This window comes from Neolamprologus multifasciatus, chromosome 15 (genome assembly GCF_963576455.1).
Source record: "Neolamprologus multifasciatus chromosome 15, fNeoMul1.2, whole genome shotgun sequence".
Classification (NCBI taxonomy): Eukaryota; Metazoa; Chordata; class Actinopteri; order Cichliformes; family Cichlidae; genus Neolamprologus; species Neolamprologus multifasciatus.
The window spans coordinates 34,151,337-34,168,119 of NC_140453.1; the positions used below are offsets into that span (position 1 = coordinate 34,151,337).

Genomic DNA, 16,783 nt, shown 5'->3' on the forward strand with positions numbered 1-16,783 from the left:
AGCCTATGAATACCTGGTGCTGCCATTTCGGGCTGTTGCTCGCTCCTCGCACCTTTGCAAAATGTGCCGAGGCAGCGCTAGTCCCCCTCAGAGAGAGAGGTATCCGCATCTTAGCCATCTCGTAGCTTGCTCCAGAGATCAGGCAGAAACACAGCTGTCACTGGTTCTGTCACACATTCAGACACTGGGGTTCTCTGAGAACTTTCAAAAGAGCTCACTAATCGAGAGTCAGCAGATTTCTTTCCTTGGTTTGGAAATATGCTCGCTTTCCAGCCGCGCACGTTTGTTAGACCATAGAGTGGCTGAGTTTCATCGCTGCCTCGCTCAGTTTCAGCTTTGATGCAGACTGCGTTTCCAGACGATACTATGTTTGTTGGGCATCATGGCATCTATGATTGCCGTAGTGCCACTTGGACTGTTAAAGATGAGAGGTAGGACTGCCACAAACGATTATTTTGATAGTCGACTAGTCACAATTTATTTTTGAGATTAGTCAACTAATCAGATCATGCATCCATTGGACGTAAAACGTACAGTTTATTGCATCAGCATGCATCTGTTCTTATATGACTATCATTAACTTACAGCTTGAAGTGTTTATGGTATGTGCTAACTAAAAATAAAGACAAGATGATAGTTTATTAAACTTTTAATGAATATTGCAGATAGTCTTGGTGGAGTTTAATAAACTCAGCCATCTGCTCCTTGCTATCTAAAATATAACAGGACACTGGAGTGCTCTGGTGAGAGAATGAAGGTTACACCCTTTAGTAGTGGCTCAGTTTTGGGATCTATTTAGCAAGGCTCAAATATTTCTTTTTCCCTCCAAGGTAAATACTCACTGCCCCCTGTTCTTCTCCATAATCGACCACGGTGCACCCTTGGGCATGGAGGCGCTGATTATATTGTTTTATGTACTTTAGTAATGAAGGTTTGTAAGGCAAGGCCACTTTTGACTCACAAACTAAGTGCTCAGCCAGACTGAAAAACAGGAAGTTAGTGTAGCGCTATACAAGCATATTAATAAATACGGAAAGCCAGACATAAAAGAGGAACTTGTACCATATATAAGGAGTTGTTGAAACTATGTGTGACATGTAAAGTACCAAAATAACACCTATTTTACATTACATTAGAATCATAAAATGTGTGATAACCAGTGTTGGGACTAACGCGTTATTAAGTAACGCGTTACAGTAACTACGTTATTTTTGTGGTAACGAGCACGGTAACTAGTTATTATGCCAAAATCAGGAACGCGTTAGTCGTTACTGGGATTTAGATAGGGTCGTTACTCGTTACTTCGTGTGGTGGCTATCGCGGAGCTTCGACAGATTCAGTAACATTAGCAAGTGGTGGAGGCAGCAGGTGGATGAGAGAAAGGGGACGCAGAAGGAAAAGAGACCCGAGGCGGCCGCCGGTCCGAGTGTGAACTGAACTTCAGGTAAGAAGTTATGACCTGCAGTCTATCTGGGTCAGATATAAACCAAGTTTAGGTGGAGTTTATTTTCGTTATTCTGACTTTTTCCGTACTGCGTACTAGCTAGCATGACGGAGTTTCTATACAGCTGGGTGGGTGCTATGAAGTTAATGATGTTGAACTTTATTTTGTTCATAAGTTATTAGAGTTGCCAACCGTCCCGTCTGGTATTAAGAGAAAATATTAAGCGTTTTGAGGTGAAAAGGAACAGTTTGTCCCGTAATTCAGCTACAATGAAAAAGACACAAAGCTTGAGTTATTCTGTGTCTTTGCTGCACAGCTGCCTCTTCTTCTTTCATTCTCCCCCCTCCCTCTCCTGTTTCTACTTCAATCATGAAAACTGATCAGTGATCAGCTGATCGGCTTTTCTCTCTTGTTTGTTTATCGCCCACTTTGCGCCAGAAAGAGGAAACCAGCCGATGTCGCGTTAAACAACAGCAGCACGTTTAAGCTTGATCAGGTGTTGTTATAATTTATTTAATATTAATTTCTACTATCAGCTGATGTTTGCTGGAGCCACAGCTGCAAAAAAGCTGCTGGTCATGATATCGGTTTGGATATCTGGTGAGAGGGAAACATGAAGATGAAACCAGGAGATGTCCTTACTGAATCATCAGAGCTGAACAGGTGATGGAGAAACAGGTTTACCTTTTAGGTGACATGAATGAGTTGAAGGGAAGTTATGAACTGTTTCTGAGAGACAAATAACACCAGGATCCTTTTTTTATGTAGCTGACAGCTGGTAACTGTGCAGGGGCGGGTCTAGCAAAGTTTTTGCCAGGGGGGCCAGGTAGGGCATTAACAGGGAGAGGGGGGCACAAAGAAATACTTTTCTTTCTTATTCTCATTTAAAATATCTAGCTTTTAAAAAATAATTATCTGAATCTTACAACAAACGATTGATAGATTGATGCATACATACCATCAAGACAGTGAACATCACTGTCACAACAGCGTTTGTTTTCATTCAAAGGCTTTATGAGTTTTCCTATAATGGTGGGCCAGTCTCTAGTCAAAATGCCCGGGCCAATTTTCTGTCCCAGTCCAGCCCTGTATGCAGCTCATCTGCAGTCTGGTGTTGCTTACATCTTCCTATTCAGAAGGCAGAATTTCCGAGTTCTGAGTACAATCAAAGCACCACGACTGCAGTTTTTGTGTTGGATGTAAAAGGCGCACATGACACTGTGACGTAGGCTAGAATCATGGCAGCAGTCAATGACGGTCCAGGCGTGGGATTTCTCTCGTGGAAATATGCACATTATCTTTTCCTTTCTATTGGTAGGTGGCACAGTGCACTTGTGGCAAGTAAGCAAGCTAGAAGACTGGCAAAGTTATGGAAGCAACACATTAACAAGAGAATTCTGAGTAAAACCAAAGTTACTTTCCCTAGTAACTAGTTACTTTGAAAGTAACGAGTAACTTGAAGTAACTGAGTTACTTTTGATAGAAGTAACTAGTAATGTAACTTAGTTACTATTTTAAAGTAACTTACCCAACACTGGTGATAACATTAGAATCACACATTTTATGATTCTAATGTTAGATATCCTGCAACTGGCGTTGGGCTGTGCAGGGCTCTCTCTTCCGGAAGATGATTGAATAAAGAATTAAATATAAAATGTTTTGACCACTCTGAGTCGGGTTTTCTCTGTTCTATTATGGGGATCAAAGAATCTGGTTTTAATACGCACCAATGGCCAGACGTGCTCCTGTATCATTTCCACAGGGGGAAATGCACATCTAAATCCAAATAGAGGTAGAGCTCTGTCTAAACAGAGGCTGTCCCACTGGATTATAGAAGCTATCTCACTGGCATACAGCACCAAAGGTCTTGCTTTGCCCCAGGGAGTGAGAGCTCATTCCACCAGGGGGATGGCAACCTCATGGGCTCTTTGCAAAGGGGTGCCTGTAGCTGATATTTGTGCGGCAGCTAGTTGGGCATCACCGCACACTTTGGTGCGGTTTTATCGGTTGGACGTTACAGCCCCATCGGTGGCTCATACTGTCCTTTCTGCTAGGTCTACCGCTCACTAAGGTGGTGGTGGTCCGATTCCGGTTTGGTGGCTGCTCTGCGGGGCGTGTATATATGTCCCATACTTATGTGTTGTACCGAGTGAATCAACTGAAAGGAAACGAATAGTTATGTCTATAACTTCTGTTCCCTGAAGGAGAGGAACGAGGTACAACACAAGGTGGCCCCATGGAGCAGTTAGGCTCGGTGAAGCGCGGCTATAAAACTGAGGGATGACTGTGATGACAGCGGTGAATAAAGGTTTCTTCAGCCAGGGCACGCGAGGTCGTGATATCCCATACTTATGTGTTGTACCTCGTTCCTCTCCTTCAGGGAACAGAAGTTATAGACATAACTATTCATTACTCCACTAAAAAAAAAAAAAAACCCTCTATGGTAAACGATATATGTCATTGTATCAAGTTTTTTAAACTAGCTAACACACAAGCTATACATCCCTGCATAGGTTGCACCGTAAGGTGAAAACATACGTACACTCTTTGTTTGATCTCTACAGTCAATAACTTCAACAGGAACAACAGGCTAAAATCGTGGGAACTGTGACTAACCTTTGCGAAATACAGTATCACTTTTGTTATGTTATGCTGATGATACACAGATCTACTTTGAACTAGCTGATGATTCTCCTCTGTCTCTGCACTGCTTTCAAGAGTGCATGTGTGAGGTCAAATAATGGCTTTGTTTCCCTTTGTTTTCATGTGTGGCTAACGCTACGTCCACACGTACACGGGTATTTTTGAAAACTGAGATTTTCCGTTTTCGTTTTAAAAAAATAATCCCATCCACACGTAAACGCACAAATGAAGGAAAACGCTACTAGGAACATGCCAAAGCAACAGGTGGCGATATATTCCTAACCGTGTAGAAATGATGGCGAATCAGAAGTCTAGAAGCCTCGGTGGGAAATAGTAAACAAAGCTGGGGCATAGAAGCAGAACCGAGTCATATGCGTGGAGGGACAGTAACTGTGTGTGTATATGTAAGCATTTAAACACTGCAGAGAGTACAATTAACAGTAACAGTATTGTAGAAATTCATTTCACTGAAACAATAACGTGGCGCACAGTGTGACGTCAAAAAAGGCGCACACCTTTGACGCTGCGTTTTCTCCGTTTTTCTCGTCCACATGTAAATGCAAAAACAGAGTTTTCGAAAATATCCACCCTGGCTGGAGTTTTTAGAAATCGTTTACGTGTGGACGAAAGGTGCAAACGCATAGAAAAATCTGCGTTTTCAAAAATACCCGGGTACGTGTGGACATAGCCTAAATGTGGTACGAAGCATTGTTTCCCTTGTGTGACTGATGTATTATATCAGTCACACATGGGCAACCATTTATTTTTTAAGAAGCATCCGAGCACTAATCGCTTTATAGGAGAAAGCAATCTGCAAGATAAAGTCTTCACTTATACAACAGTAGTTTCTCAAAACTTAGCACTAAGTACATGACATAGGTGATATGTGATCTTCTCTCCATAACTTGAAGAGCTTCTTTGAGATGTGGAATTTGACTCTCTTGTTTGCCTGTGATGAGTCATTTAAACGAATCAGCATAAGGTAAAACTTCCCTTATAGCCGTATCAGCAAACTCATGTCACAGTTTGACGCTTCTCAGAATCACTTTTATTCTGAAATGCTTTGCATAATGAAGGCTGTTGAACTAGAAACATTTCCCCATAAAAAGCATTTCCTTATATCAACAACACCGACACACTTGTATGCGGATTATTATCACTGTGTGCCATGAGAGAGAAGATATTTGATATTGACACAACTAAATTACCTATTACCCAAATAATCTGGTCAGGTGAAGGTTATTAGGTTTCTGTTGCCCTAATCTGAGTCAAAGCTGTCTAAGAAACACTTTTTGAGAATCAGAACATATATTGTTTGGTTTGAACCTGGAGTTCAGTGACGGCGGTAGTCACACTGATATAGTGGCGCCGCAGCATGTGGCTGTTTTCACCGTCCCATAGCGTTTTTGTGTTCGGGTCACATTTCAGACCATGATGCTGTACCGTTTCTATTTATACTGCAAGCATTGGTGGACAAGTAGGAGTGTGTGAGCACAGTTTATTTTAACACCTAACCAAAATGAGCTGACATGACACATGGCAGCACTTCTGCTATCATTTTGTTTGTATTTAACAAAATAAAACTGCAGACATAATTGTACACGTTAGTTTTTGACTCTCTCACTGAACTAACACAGCCAATCACTCAGCATGTTTGTGCTCTCTGCCCATATTAAATCATTTTTGGCTTTTTAAAGAACTTATTTTAACATTGCGCTCAACAATAAACAAATCCTCCCTAACAAAAAAAAAAAAGTTACTTCAAGGGCCAAATTGCATTATACTTCTTCAGGCCGCAAGTAGGGATGACATGGCCCCCAAGTTGTCCCCAGGCCATGAGTTTGAAACAACTACCTGACACATTACTGTAGTCCAGTGAATGTGTGTTTATGAAAGGAGACCAGTCAGGTTTGCATACAGATAGGAATATTAAAATCCAGTCTCTCTGCTCTGCAGCTAATCAGTTTTGGTCCACAGACACGAAACAATTACCAAATTATCAAAGTGCCCTTTTTTATCTGATCAGATCATATTTTGCATATCTTTAATAATAAGGAAGTTGCTAATAATACTTACGAAACTAAAACTGATACTCTGAAAATGGGTATGGGCTATCTCACTTATCCTGCTGCCACATAGATCCACATCAGCGTTAGGGGAAAAATGTATTAATAAATAATAAATTTAAAAACAAACAAACAGGTAAACATCCATGTGTTTATATTTTTTGGACCTCAGATTTTCTTGCAACTGTCACATATGACTTTGGAAAGCAGGTCATATAGAAACGTGCTGGTTACCTGTAAATGGAGCCTCTTCCTTGTTGGGCCCAGTACAGTGTGCGGTTAGAAATCATGACAGCCAGGGGACCCGGCACATGCGGTGCCAGTTCCATGTACTCAGACCTGCTAATGTTTTTCAGCTGGATCCCTTTGGAACTGGTGAAGACCAACTGAGCTTCATCTCCTGAAAAGACACACATTATTCACTGTATACAGCAACCACTTATAAACAGTAGAAATTATTCTGTATTCATCTCCATTTTCATTGTGCTGCTGTAACAAGTGAATTTCCCCCGTGTATGTCTATTTATCTTCAATTTACTCATTCATTTAAACCAGATGTGTCATCACTATTTATTTTTTAATGACTTTTCTAAATGTCCTTGAAGACGTCTGGAAAAAGTGACAATGTCAGCGGGCCTGCTTTGAACTCTTTGACCTTGTTTTTTTTTTTTTTTCCAGTGGCAGCAAATTAAGTTTCAAGGTCATTTTACAATAGTTTGCACAACAGGAACATTGTAAGTCACATAATAACAAAATGGAAAATGCCATTGACTACAGTAAGTACATCTATGCTAAAGGTACAGTTTTGAGCAATATGTTTGTACAGTTGTGTCAACCTATATAGTGTAACTGAGTCAATATTTGTTAAGGTGTAACCTTTGTGAACGTGACACAATAGTTTGATTGAACTTGCAGATAGTGTTGATAATAGAGAAATACTGGCAACAGCCAACGTTACCCCTCACCTTTCCAGTAGACACGCCTGTGGTATCTATTTGAAAATCCTAGCTGACTTCCTTCTTTAGTTTAGTCCTTCACAAGATTTTAAGAAAACTTGACCTCTGAGCTTTAGATCAAGGTAACTAATATTTAAACTTGTCAGAGATTGTTAGTCGATCCACTTATGGTATCAATTTGAAGCCCCTACGTTGCGTTGTTCTCAGGTTATCGCATTCACAAACTTGGGAGTCCACTCTGCCAAACACAGCAACACCCATCAGCTTTTTACAGCTGACGGGTAAAAAACAGGAACAGTTTATACATTTTAGATTAGTCTGCTGCGTTACGCCAAGTATTTTAAATCTAAAACAATAACATCACGTTTAACCGGTGGCACCAAATGGGCAAGAAGAAAAAAAAAACAACTGAATTTATGCATGTGGACCACATCACAAACATGTCTTTGTGCAAAAGATGAATTCAGTCATCCACTTGGGGTTTGCCTATTAGTGGGATCTGAGCCAGACTTCATAAAAAACAAAACAAAACAAAAAAAAAAAACCCAAACACCTTATCTCAGATAAAAAGGAACAAATATAAAAACAAATAGACTTTTTACAGACTAACTCAGTAAATGTGTCTGTGGCTATTCCACACTATTCTCAGCCTACAGTCAAATCGTGTTGGAAAACCATCTTCAGCTGCTCAAAACATCATAAATCGCAGATTATTTGCAAATACTTGCTGCTGGCATTCTTTAAGTTGGTATCAAACACTGGAAACTCTGCTCTGACATGATCTGCTCTACGTGTTAGTGTGAAACCAAACGGAAGACGTGACCACTAAGTAGAGACTCGAAGCCAGTTGATAGCCTGCGGTCATCTTTGTGAGCCCTTCTGTGAAAACAGCACTGAAACAGGGCAGAAGAGTTTTCATTTTTACGAACTGCAACTGCGACAACTTTCTAAGATATGATAGTAAATTTAAGGTGGAAGGGGGAACAAAATGTCTAATAAAAACTGTTTAATAATCTAGCAACTCCACTGATGGCACACATCTGAAATTGTTGTGAGATAATTTGTTGTTCACCTTCAGCTTTGCACTCTCCAGTTGTTGCATTCATCCTGTAGCCCTCCTGGCACTCACAGGTGAGGCTGCCGTTATTGTGAACACACAGCTGATCACATGTGTCCCTCTCTAGGCACACATCCACCTCTAAAAAAAGAATGAAAGAGATAATTTACTAGAGTAAATATTCATAGCTTGCATTGTATTATAATATGTAAGTAAGAGGAATGGTACAACCCTGACTTATGAATACAAAATAAATAAATCTTGGGGCGGGGTTGTTTTTGCAGCTGCTCCATCAGGCTGCCACTCACCCTCACACTGGCTGTCACTGACCAGCGTCATGTTGTCGGGGCAGTTGCAAAAGAAACCCATCGGCTGATCCACACAATGATGAGAACAGCCGCCATTATTGACCAGACACTCGTCCTGATCTGCAACAAGAAGAAAACACACAAAAAAAGAGCACATCAGCAGTGGTTTCACACCAAAAACCACCCTTTTATCTAGATATGACTAATAATAGTCGGGTAATGCCAGCATGATTAAACTTGCTTAAAATCAGCACAATGTTTAGCACATTCATTTTGCTTTAGTGTCTTCATATGCCAACATTCGCTTACTATTTCTAAACATATCTGAAGCTAACCGAGCAATTTGAAGGAGTCATTAATGAAAATGAGACGCTCGACATTTTATCTTGGCAGCTGAACTTGAGAAAAAGTAAAACATGAGAGTTAGCAACGAGAACATGATAATCTAGACGGGTATGTCAACCACAGGGGTGGATATCACTCAACTGCACTGTGGTTAAAACGTAAAGTAACCACACCAAAACACAATGACCCACTGAGCCTCTACCCAGCTGTTCATGCAGATGATGAGCGACAATTATGAAAAACATTCAGAAGTCACAACTCTCAAACTTCCTCCAAACATTAATATGTGAGGCTATGGACTGCACCGGCTTAACTGACCTGAAGTGCTTCTACCACGAGGCAGCGAAATGAAGTTTACTGAATGCATTTGCAACTCTAATTTCAAAGAAGCATATCGTCAACCTTCTGGAAGTTTTCCAAGACAAACTCACCCCCCCTTCTCTTGAAACTACAACACCCTTGGTGTACAATTATTGGGCATGCCATCCTCTAAAAGTTAAAATTAAAAACCCCCAAACACCTCTCTCTGAGTTCAACCCAGTAAAAAAAATAAACAGTTACATTTTTCTCATTATCTTTTTCTGACTTTTTCACAAGTCGTTGCTGTAACAGATCCTGTGTTAATCGTTACCCAGCGCCACTGGTGTGTAAAGAGTAGGGATGCACCGATACCACTTTTTTGGAAACGAGTATGAGTACGAGTACTTGCATTTCAATACTCGCCGATACCGATACCAAGTACTTAATAAAAACATGATTTAAATTTACAGGTAACCGCTTTAGTCCTATAATTTAACAAAAAAAACAACAACAAGGGACTGGTTTGGAATTAAGAACATTTATTTAAAATGAAAAGCATGTTGTATGCAACATATTACAGAATAAATAATTATGAAAAAAAAATTTAAACAGTGACAGTGCAACTCAAGTATTTTTTTCAGTTTATTGTAAACTCTGCCACTTTGGACAACACAAGGGGCATTAATAAACAGTGCACAATATTTGAATAAACTAACAACATCCACCGACATAGAACTGTGGCAGTCAGTGCAACTGAGGTAGGTATTAACATCAAGTCTAAGATGACTCACTTAATGGAGAGAAAAAGTGAGTGGCAGGTTTTTTTTAAGAAAAGTAGCTTTTCTGCATTATCAGCAGTCAGACTGTTTCTGTTTTCATCTATAATGTGTGACACTGAGCTAAAAAGCCTTTCACTTTCCACACTGCTACATGGCTGAGAGGTATTTACGGGCTATTTTAGCCAAAGTGGGGAACCTGATTTTGTTGACACCCCAGTACTTCAGAGGACTGTCTTCACGAGGGCAGTCCTCCGAGGTATGTGTCGAGCCCAATGGCAGCACCTGCTGCCAGCGGCTGTGCTGCCATTGGGCTGCTCCTTAGCGATTTCGTCAAATACAGTGTCCAGACTGCTGCTAGTGCTGGCCTGGGCCTTGAGGAACAGTGTGGCAGGAGGTTCTGCAGCTTCTGCCCGACTCCCCTCTGCTTCAGCTCTGGACATCATCTGCAGCTCCTGCTTCAGGTGCAGCTTGGCCTCTAGAGCAGGGTTGTTGGAGAAGAAGCGATCTTTATACCTGCACAAAATTCGTAAATGTATTAATATGTGGAAAAATAGGACTGATTTTAGTTTCCCCTAAACCACTGTGACAAATGCCAGCCATTTGACTTTCTGGTAATAATAAGGGAAATGTATTTTATATTATATATATATATATATATATATATATTGCATACATTTGTATTTGTGTATTTTAGTTACAAATATATAATATTTCAGATGTAAAATAATCTTACATTTAGTACTGTAGCTATACTCATTGAATACCTATAGCACACAGACTTTACCTTGGGTTGAGTATGGTGGAGATGAAGTACAGTGGGTTGGTCTCGACGTCACTGAAGCGTTTCTTGACAGCTGCCAGTAAGGTTGCTTTCATTGTCTTGGCGCCGTGGTCCTCGTCTGTTTCTCTGTTTAGAAGTCTCACTAGCACAGTCACAGCTGGGATGACATCAGAGGCTAGTGCGTCGTAGCTGCTCACTTTTTTAGTTAGTTCCTCAAAGGGGGCGAGGATGGCAACAGTCGTCTCCATAAGAGCCCATTGGTGAGCGATGAGATAGTCAGGGAGTTCGTGCTCGGACACATACACGCCCAGCACTCGCTTTTGCTCAATGAGGGACTGGAGCATGTGATACGTGCTGTTCCAGCGCGTCTGTACGTCCTGCTGCAGTCTCTTTATTGGCTGGTTGAGCTGTCCCTGAATGTCCTCGAGGCGGGAGTAGGCTGAGGCGGGAGTAGGCTAAGGCGGAATGTTTAAAATGCCCAACTATTTTCCGTCCCACTGCTATAGCATCAGCTATGCTCCTCTGTGCTAATAAGCATGGGTAAATAAGCGTGGGTAAACTCTTTGTACTCGTTGTCGTGTTGGGATTTTAGGTGCTTGATTAAATTGCGTGTGTTAAATGCGCTACCATTTGAGCCTCCTCTGGACAATTTCACTGAGCACAATTTGCAGTCCGCCTTTGTTTTCGCGTCTTCGTTCACTTTGAAATAGTTCCACACGGCTGACTTGTCTCGCCTCGCCTTCTCCCAGCTCTGAGATGCAGCCGGGGCCTGGGGGCGAGCACTCGGCGCCTGTGATTAACCCCTTACATGCCGCTCAAACATAGACAGGTCTCAGACCGTGGTATCGGTCCTCGGTATCGGGGAACTTTTAACGAGTACAAGTACTTTAGAAAATGTGGTATCGAGGCCGATACCCGATACCGGTATCGGTGCATCCCTAGTAAAGAGTAATGTAAAGAGTAACATGAGCGGGTATAAAAAGAGCATCTTGGAGAGGCAGAGTTTCTCAGAAATAAAGATGGGCAGAGGTTCAACCAGTCTGCAAAACTGTGGACTTTGAATAATGTTCCTCAATGTCCAGCTACAAAGACTCATAACATATCATCAAAAGACTCTCTGGAGAAATTTCTGTGCGCAAGGTAAAAGGCTGGAAATCAACACCGGATGGCTGTGATCTTTGTGCATTTAAAAAAAACAACACACACACACACACACACACACACACACACACACAAAACAATGTGCCATGATTCTTCAAAGGAAATAACTATTAGAGCTCAGGAACACTTCCAGAAGTTACCGTCTGTGAACATAGCTCACAGTATGATAGACTAAATCTCTATCACACTGATCAAATACAAAAGAAATTTCATCTCCCTGCACATCACTCCTTCAGATACCGTCAGGTTCAGGACTTTATAAACAAAACAAAACAAAAAAAAACACAGAAAAAAAAAGTACTTTTTAAGACATATCATGTTTTTATAATGTGCTGAATCCATGTTGAACGTGATTCAGCACATTCAACATGTGTGCTGAATCACAGCACACATGTTGTCACAAATGTCAATTTCAATGTCACATTTCCTGTGAAATGTGACATTGACATTTCACAGGATATGGACCCTGTATCTCTCCTGTTGGGACAGCTGTGTCGGGATAATATTATTGATGCCAGCTTGAACAAACTTTATCATATCCTTGCATATGTTGCAAGGAAAAAAATGTTTATGTCTCGGATAAATTACGAAAACCCCACCAAGACATCTTGGCACAGAGTTCTTATTCTTTTCAATCATCTTTGGGGCCTGTACTCCACTACTGGGCACATCTGTCACTACTGGTTTGCTCTTTGTTTTAAGCCTCATCTTAGTATCCAGGGTGTTCCCCGGCTTCTACCCGCTGGGATAGCTTCCAGCACATTTCCTCAGTTCCGACATTTTAATGTTCTACTGGAAACATCTCAACTTTTGTGGAATTTTTTTGTACACTTAAGGAGGTGCAATAATTCATCAGCACGCCATATTTTATCCCATCACAGAAGCTGAGAAATTTTACCACCTTGTTATTATATTCGATAACAAACTGAAAGCGCAATTCTGCTGATTAACTCAACTTTCCCACACACGCATTAGTAAGACGCTTGCGTTGTGTTTAGTCTCCTAACTGTACAGATGACCAACAACTCAGACACTGATGAAGGTGCAGCAATCTTTATCAACTCTAGTCTGAACAGAGCCTTCAGCTAAAATGTTTGGCTGTTCTAACTTCCGTACAGCAACTCTGTAATACAGAGCAGTACATTGCTGCCCTCTGCTGGATGATGCTGTGACATGTCACAGTTTTGTGACTCAAAACTGTGAAACCTGTCTATCTGTTTGAAAGTTCGGAAATTCTGAAAACCCCTCAGAGAGTAGAGAGATCGTCTGTGTGACAATTTTTCTTTCTGTGACACCAACATTTCAAACATTACACCCACTTTCTGGACATCTGTGTAAAAGCTCTTCCCAGCTACCATCATTCTACCCACTTTCAACTTCAGGCATCAAACGTCTCCAGTTACAAGAGCATTATCTTGTATTACAGTAGTGTTAACATGCACATTATTAAAAATGAATCACACGTGATTGCTGCAGGCCTGCACAAATTGGATTAGCCTGTATTCTTTTTGGCTTGTAGAACTCGAGTATCACCATACAATATTTATTCTACTTCCCATTATCATCATCCGTGTGCAGCAGCATCCAATATGGCTTCATTCTGGGTGGCAGCTGGAACACTAGAGGTCAAACGCGTTGGTTGACTTTTAAAAGAGGTCAAACTTTATACACTTACCAGCTATATTGTTAGCTAATGCTAATGCAAATATGTAATCAGCCAATCACATGGCTGATTAGATATTTCAGTGCATCTATGCACAAGGACATGAACCTGCTGCTATGAAAGACAGAAAATATCCAGAGAGCAGCAGTTCGTTAGGAGAAAATGCCTTGCTGATTGGAGACGAATAATCAAGACTGCTTCAAGCTGCTGGGAAGGCTGTTAACGTGTGTGTTAACCTATCATTCAAGCATTATTGTGGGTTTATTGCTACATGTGGAATTGGTCTTAAGAGGTTTGATTTCTGCTGCAAAATTCAGTGGAAATGTGAAACATGTAAAAAAAAAAAAAAAAAAAATGCACAGTGGCTTTAAAAAGTATTCAGACTCTGTCAGTCAAACCCTGTGGATAAACTTAGCAGTTTGTCCACATGTACACTTAATAATCTATAACAGGAACCTCATTAAAATTCACAAACGAAACTCTCTGTGCAGGTGTTACACAGGGTTTAATTCCTGCCTTTTAGTTGGGCTCCTTAAGGAAAGTCAAACATCTGCCGTAAAGCAACTCCAGTGCTGTCATGACTATTTGATTAGGGTCACTATTTCATTAGGGTCAAGTGCTGAAAAGTAAACTCTGACCCCATTCTCTGATGTCTACCTTCTAGAGCAACTTCAGGTGTCTATAGTTAGAGCAATAGTTAATGTCAGTGTTTTTACGTGCATATTTAAACCACTTTACATCAAATTTAATATAAATTTGCAAAGGACGTGCACATCAAGTGCTCTTTAAAAGAAAGCACATTAACGTGAGTTCAAAATGTGCACCCTACATGATCCAGATGTGTTTATTAATGTGAAAGGCCTTGTAATTGTCTCGTATATGCCATTTTCACAGGTAATTATAGGTCTAAATTAACCACTTGCCGGTCCTATGCATCAGGGATTTTTGTATTTTTAGGTACAACTGTTAATAAAGCTAATGAATCTAATTAGAATCCTATTACCATGTTTACACAAACTATAGAAAAGCCAAAACAACCAGGCAAATCTAAAATAGTGTAGAGGGGGGAAAATAGCAAGATTATGTGCTGAAATTCCCGTGGTGACCCATCCAAACGGAATTTTAGACAATTTCATACTTTTATTAAATGTGCAGGACTTTTCATTGTGACTCACGCCACACTGAGGTTTTCTTAAAGGACATCTTTTTGTTTTACAGCATTCCTCATCACTTCAGCCTACTGTCATTTTCCGTAACAGCGAGAGACAATCCCATCACAAGGAATTGTGATAGCTTTAAGATTTAAATGCCGTTAGCAAAATACAGCCGGACTGCCAACTCTATAAAGAGTCCAAGTGGTCCCAAACTTTTAAATTTCACAAAAACTGAGACCACCCAACGCTTTACCCTTTCCAAAGGTCTACAGAGAGTTCCTTGGACTTCATGGCTTGGCTTTGCTCTGGGCATAAAGAGTTATTTGTGGGACTTTTACTCCTTATGGAAACACAGCACAAGCTTACAGTTAAAGCACATTTACAGCCTGGGACAAACACATGTTTGATCCCTATGGATAGTTTCCCCATCTAGGATAGGGTTAGAGATAGGATAAGGATAAGCAGTAGAGAATGATTGAAACAACTCTGACTGGGGTGATTTTTTTCATAACTCTTCCATCCATAGCCAGTTATTAAACTCCAGTCAGAGTTTGTTTCACTAGTGTTTCATTCAGCACTAAATTGCAGATATACACACTGTTTATGGATGCTGCTTGCTAACCATTAACTTAACTTTGCATTAATAAATCAAAAAACAAATAAATAAAAACATTTGGAGGCAGCTAAAATAAAGCAGTCTGAAAGGAAACTTTACAGTTTTAAAAAAGAAAGGAAAAAACATCGAAGAAAAAAAAAAAGAAGGAAATGTGAAACATGAAAGAATGATAAATGGCCTGTATTTGTATAGCGCTTTACTGCATCAGCCTTGCATCAACAGTTTAGGCTGGTGGTTTTTGTGTAACGGTGTAGACATTATTTTCTTGGTTCACTTTGGGCCTACCTCATGGTCATGATCAGCTATTACAGTATTGTTGCTGACCATGTTCAATCCTTTATGACCACAGTGTATTACCCAGGAGGATATTGTGCCACGTCACAAAGCTCACATCCTCTCAAACAAGTTTCCCCCGAATATGCCCCCACCAGTCACCAGGATTCAATCCAATAGAGCAACTTTTTACTTTAATATCACATCATGCATCAATTATGTGATGCTATCAAGTCAATATGGACCAAAATCTGATCTACAAACAATTAGGGTTGTTCTGAAGGCAAAACTGGGTCTAAGTGTTCCTAACAAAAAGGTAGACAGAATCGCATTTTTCTATTCTGCTCTACGCCTTAAAATAAATAAATAAAAAATAACAAGTTCAACAGAGCCACTACAGCTTTGCTACTGACAACTTCAACATTTTATCCAAGGAAGTGGAGCTGCACATCACATCACTCACCGCAGTTTTCCTCGTCGCTGCCGTCGGAGCAGTCTTTCGAGTGGTCACACTTCCAGGTGTGACGGATGCAGTGGCCGTTCTTGCACGCAAACTCTGATGCAGCACATCTCGGTGACGCCTGCGGGAGGGTTTGAGCTAAACCACACAACTCCCCGGTCTCATCACGTCCATCTCTGCAATCAGTCCGCCTGTCGCAGACCCTGTTTCTGGGCAGGCAGGCATCAGACGGCCCACAGGAAAAGAAACCAGCAGTGCAGTTCATGCAGGAAGCCTCGTCGCTCCCATCGGCACAGTCATCCACACCATTGCATAAGAAATCCGTTGATATGCACCTTCTGCTCTGGCAGGCAAACTCACCTTTGGTGCACCACACATGGCCTGTGAAGAGTCACAGCTAAAAGTTAAAACTAAAATTCAAGCATACATGTCTATTGTGCGTGTGCAATTTATCTGAAACAGACAAGAAAACAAGAGCGTGATCCGACATAGTAAATGTGTCTAATGCTCCTAGTTATACTGGATTAACCTGGACTGGATTAGTCTCTTTAAAGTCTCCTTGCCTAACTGATGAACCCTGCATTTCTTAGTGGGACAGTGAGTATAAATTATTCACTTTTTAGTTTTCCTGGCCAGCAGTCAAACCAAAACCTTTCAGGTTTAAGTCACACATCCCCAAGCTCTAAACAACTCTGCAAATATTCCAACCTGCTGGCTTGATTCACGTCAGCAAAGTTTATGTTTAACCTAAAATCACACCTAATCCTTTCAGAAGTA

At 40.8% G+C, this 16,783-nt stretch overlaps 1 protein-coding gene and 1 pseudogene across 3 annotated transcripts in view; both read right to left on the minus strand.

Annotated features, from left to right (window-relative positions):
• Positions 1–16,783, minus strand: part of LOC146502503 (low-density lipoprotein receptor-related protein 8-like) — a 36,030-nt gene that overhangs the window by 17,638 nt on the left and 1,609 nt on the right. For all 3 annotated transcript variants that reach the window (XM_085132733.1, XM_085132734.1, XM_085132735.1), the window contains exons 3-6: positions 16,010–16,387; positions 8,475–8,594; positions 8,182–8,307; positions 6,388–6,553 (exon numbers count right to left, since the gene is read on the minus strand). In XM_085132733.1, coding sequence (XP_084988859.1) covers positions 6,388–6,553; positions 8,182–8,307; positions 8,475–8,594; positions 16,010–16,387 — 790 coding nt within the window. The remainder of the gene's footprint in view (positions 1–6,387; positions 6,554–8,181; positions 8,308–8,474; positions 8,595–16,009; positions 16,388–16,783) is intronic.
• Positions 8,601–16,003, minus strand: LOC146502505 (zinc finger BED domain-containing protein 4-like; annotated as a pseudogene).